The 5,074-nt window shown below is 35.2% G+C and overlaps 1 protein-coding gene across 1 annotated transcript in view; it reads right to left on the bottom strand.

The window, feature by feature from the left end:
* LOC107725211 (kinesin heavy chain-like) overlaps window positions 1-3,333 on the bottom strand; it is a 19,583-nt gene extending 16,250 nt beyond the window's left edge. The window contains exon 1 of the mRNA XM_016534398.1: window positions 2,864-3,333. Within this exon, the coding sequence (XP_016389884.1) occupies window positions 2,864-2,986 (123 nt within the window). The 5' untranslated portion in view covers window positions 2,987-3,333. The remainder of the gene's footprint in view (window positions 1-2,863) is intronic.
* Between the last annotated feature and the right edge of the window lie 1,741 nt (window positions 3,334-5,074).

Below are 5,074 nucleotides of genomic sequence, written 5' to 3'. Positions count from 1 at the left end.
GGCACCGTATCGCCATATGCATTGGCAGTAGCAAGTTCCTGTACTTGCTTGCAGCAGCAGCAATAATACAGAAATAACCAACAGCAGCAGCAATTCAGCAGCAGCGTAGCAGATCTATTCCGCCAAGACCAAATACATTAACACTGTCATATCCATCACCATGCTAAAATCTTCCGAGAGTTGTCATAATTGAAATCTAATAATGCAGTAAATGTAAGAGTTGTTTGCAAGGTGGTGCAGAAGATAGTGTCAAAATATAAAAGAGGACAAGAAATACAGCAAGAAGGGGGTTTATACAAGCAACATGCATGAGACTGTGTGTGTCAAACAACAATTGTCCCAATCCTCTGTGGACTGGCTTAAATATTCCACTAAATCAGCCAATCCGTTCCTTGCCAGTCCTGGCCCCTCAAATGGCACCTCTGTCACTACGGCAACGTAAATTACTCGCAGGAGCCCTGGGCCTCTTTGTGGCTTTGTGCACAGGACGTTACCACCCACATTAAACACTGCTGACCAGTCAACCCATATAAAGCAAAACATCAAATCCAGCCTGATATTGACAAGCTGCAAATGATTAGTAATTTCTCACTATCACAATCTGTCCTATAAATCTCCCTGCAATTGTTTTGTGGTGGATATTCATTTCAGCAGCTTATACTCAAACACAAACCATGTAACCCGTTTACTGCTGGTTGTTTATGTTAAACTGTGAATTAATAAATAATTAAAGAAATAAATCATTATAAAATAATTTAGATTTTTTAATACTTTTTAATATAATTTTTAAATACTTTTACTGTAAATAGACAATTTATCAAAATTGATGCCGATTTTTTTTTTTACAAAATTGTTGCAATGTTGCTAAATTTTTTAAACAAAATAATAAAAACAACATATTTAAATAAAAACAACATATTTAAATAACAAATATTAATACTAGCATACCATCATTTTTAAAACTATAAAATTGTGCTATTTATAATTACACACTCAATTACTCTCCACATTTTCAGTCCATTTACATTTTCATCAATAATTCAGAGGCTGATTAAAAATTGTACATTTAATTTTATTGCGAGTCTGTGGAAGTTGATATTTGTGATCCTTAATGGACCAGATATTCTTTTGCATATCAAGTTCTTATTCAGAATTAGTTTCATACATAAAATACAAATGATAGATAGATAGATAGATAGATAGATTTCTATTTTATTTCATCAGAGCTGTTGGGGGAGGAGGTGTGAAATTCACCCTTCCCCCACAAATGAATTTGATTTTATTGACTGTTTAAAATCTTTTGCATTAAAGCAACACACAGATAGGTTCACTACTAAACAACAATCACTAATGAGATGCAGTTAGATAAACAATAAATGTACAAATACTACCCAGATCTCCATTCACAGTCACACTTGTATCCTAAAGCTAAATATCTGGCATTAGGAACATCAGGCTGTGCAGAGCCTGCAGGGTACCATTAAAGATAATTTACATTAGAAGCAGAAGTCTAATACCTGCTACACTCGATTTTGTGTGCAGATTAGGCATGGTAATGCCGATTACCATCTCAATGGGTCAGATAATATGGGCTATTGTGCATGCACAAGGGATTTCTGGAGGTTTACTTAGTGTAAAACATAAAAACAATCAGTATCTTACTGTGTTGACAGTCCAGCTTATTTATAGCACATCACTCACCCACACCCACACCCACCCACCCACACACACACACACACACACAGTCACTCAGACTCTCATTCCAGATATCAGATGCTCTTTAATTTGATCCCACTACTAAAATACAGGTAACTTGCCATTCTAATTTCTAAATTCTTTAAAATACCTGGCACAAATGGTGGTCATTCAGAAAAATATAATATTAAAGTAAACAAAGTTATTATGGCGAGACAGTGAAATACTGATGAAATACTGAGAACAATAAAATTCTCAAAGGTTAACGTGGGAAATTTGTCACAAGTAGTATAATAATATATATTTTTTTATAAATTCTATCCTCCAAACTAAAATGTCTAAAACTAAAATATCATTGTTATATCTACTGAGTACCAAATTAACACCAAGTACATTCAGGTTGGGGTCAACAATATAAAGAAGATAGATTTTAAATGAAAAGATGGACAATGTTTTTCATTCCACATGTGTTTTATATGATGTACATTTGTGCAATTTATCAATTAAAATTTATATATGTCTACAACGTTTTGACATTTTACATTACCTTTCACTTTTTTTTAATTTTGTGTGTGTTTCATAACATTTCTACAGTTTTTTTTTTTTTTTTTTTGCTGAAAAGCCTATAATAGGTTATTTAATGGCCAGTTCCATTGTGGCAAATTACCAACTATTTGGACAACACGTAGCAATTTAGGGTCATCGTGTGTCCTGTATCTGTTTACTGGACCATAAGGAGAATGTTCAATAGCTTTACGTAGCCAAGTCTATAATGAATGTAATTAAAAATACAAAATAAAAAAAAATTCGCTGAAGTAAAACAAAAGAAAGCATATTCCATACATCATTGTGTGGAGTGATTCTTGATAAAATAACAAACACATTTTTCAAATGAAAAGAGGATCTGCTTTTCAAATGAAAATTTGGGCTGTCTAAGACTTAATTCAGGATTAACCTTTATAATATGAAAGAACCATTCGATAAGAATAAGACAGATAAGAAATTATCACATTAATGAGTCAAGTTAGAGTAATAGACCTACATTTATCTCAAGTTACATTATATATAGCAACCTCCTGAACAAAGAAAGAAAACGCGAACGTGAGAAAAAGATTTAGGGACTTTTCGTCTGCACTGATAACATCTGTAGACTCTGAAGACATCTTACCGATATCACCACGGTGTCTTCTTTGAATTTCGGTATGTATTTGTCACCTCTAGTGATTTCCGATTCGTTAAGTGGCCTGAATCGGCACATCACCTTCACACAACATTCAGCCGCATCCACCATCGTGTATGATTTTATCCAAGGAAACTTTCTCTCCGGTCAGCAGATCTGGTCGTCCACCCCGCAGTCTGCAGACGAATGCATCAATCAAACAATCAAAATGTCTCGACGCTTGCCAGCCGTTCAGCCCGTACGGTCCGTTCCCATTGGTTAGGCGAAAGAAGCTTTGAAACTGAAAACAACCCCAGACAAAATAAACTCCTGGGCACCGTTTTAAATAGCACGCAACATATCACATAATCATTTAAAATGAGTGTAATTTTGTTGTCGTTGGCGGCAGCTGTTAGGAGCTAAAGCCGAGTGCACCTTTGAAGAGCATCAGGACCGGACAGTTCCACCTTCCGCAGCTCCACGCGCTCTGACTGACGGCGGCCGCTCCTTCCGCACGCGCTTCTGCTGTCCAACAGCGCCTCTCAGCAGAGCTGCCCCTGACTGCAACAGGGACTGGAACAATTTAGTAAATTACGAAGTTCCACAAATAAAGAAATCAATAGCACTTTTGGAAAATATAATTTATTTGATGTAGACTTTTCTTTTCTTTTCTTTAATTTTCTTTCTTTTTTTTAATGGAAAAATCAACTGAACAATCAGTTATGCAATGTCGAAACGTATTTGAACGGATAATAAAAACACCACCAATTTGGTAATCAAATATTTAACTTATCAATTGTGTGATTATAAAGTTAATAAATGAATTTCATTTTTTCAGTTGCTTTTTTATTTAATTGATTTTCTATTATTTAGCCTATTGTCTATTTTATAGCCTGCATATCACACACACACACACACACACACACACACACGTTTAGAAATTTGATAATTTAATGCTTAACTTCTTTTTCTCAAGGATTTTTAATAAAAGCAAAGCTTATTACAACATCAACAGTACTTTCCGCAGTGAACACTAGAGGTCGCGGAATTCTTCTGCGTGCTTGTTCAAGTCTTCTATTATTTGTGATAACGTCTAAAATGCTACAGCTAACTCTAAACTTGTATGGAGTTCCAGTAAGTACTGTAAAAGGTATAGCAAAGATTCAATTAGACCATGATCAATTAAGTGGATCATTACAGTAATCCTGTAATGCAGTAGAATACAGCTGTGTAATTCTGCCTGTTGAAGGCCGCTGGTCCCAGTGAAGGTCAATCAGTGCAACTGAATCTCCCACAGAATGACTCCCAGGACAGCTTCTGCTCACCGCAAATGCAAGAGGCAACAAGAGACAACGTATATGCTGACCTGGATGTGAGGTTTGTGGTGTATGTGTAAAATATTGGCATAAGAGAATAGGTATGACAGATTTAAAATTCGTCCATTCCTTTTGTATAATTATATAATTTTATTATCATAACAACCAACCGCAAATGCTAATATATACATTTCTGCGCACTTCCCCTTTGAAATCAAAACAAAGGTCTCACGGTGAGTTCATTGTTTTCATGCCAAAGCTGGAGTCTCCTTGGCAACAGGCTGTAAACTCAAAGCTGCTTCAGGCAAATGCGCAATGAAGACAAAGGACTGGCCCTTCAAAGACAAGGACGTAAACACAAGAACGAATTTAACTTCGTTTAACTCAAACATTTCTGTCCAGTGAAGTAACAAATTGCCGACACAGGTGAGTCTTGCTTGTTTAAATGTAAGCAACAGAAAACACTTTTCATTCTCTTATTTAGTAACTATTGTTTAACATCAGATATGTTTTTCTTGGGAAGTTCTATGATGTATGCATTATGAATTGCGCTTATTGGCTTATAAGAGCTTCTGTGTTCTTATGCAATAATTACATGGCCATTTATTAATTTCTGTTTATTACTGTTTATTAAATTATACAGGAAGTTGCTTTAGGGGAAATGTGCTAATAAATAGCTTCAAAAGCAAGCATTTACAATTGATTTAAGATGAAAAATACTTAAAATGACTTTGAACTTAAATAATACTGAGATTATGCATTGCCTTCATCATAAACATAACCACATGGGGGCAACAAAGCAGTTCTTGTGCATGTTGTGAATATTGAAGGAGATATTCATTACAGTTAGTGAACCAGAACTACAGCTAATTGTCTGTTTGTGCATTTGCCAGAACACTGGAGC

The sequence above is a fragment of the Sinocyclocheilus rhinocerous genome, unplaced genomic scaffold (genome assembly GCF_001515625.1).
Source record: "Sinocyclocheilus rhinocerous isolate Xijiao unplaced genomic scaffold, SAMN03320098_v1.1 scaffold3807, whole genome shotgun sequence".
NCBI lineage: Eukaryota > Metazoa > Chordata > Actinopteri > Cypriniformes > Cyprinidae > Sinocyclocheilus > Sinocyclocheilus rhinocerous.
This window is presented reverse-complemented; position numbering and strand designations above follow the sequence as displayed.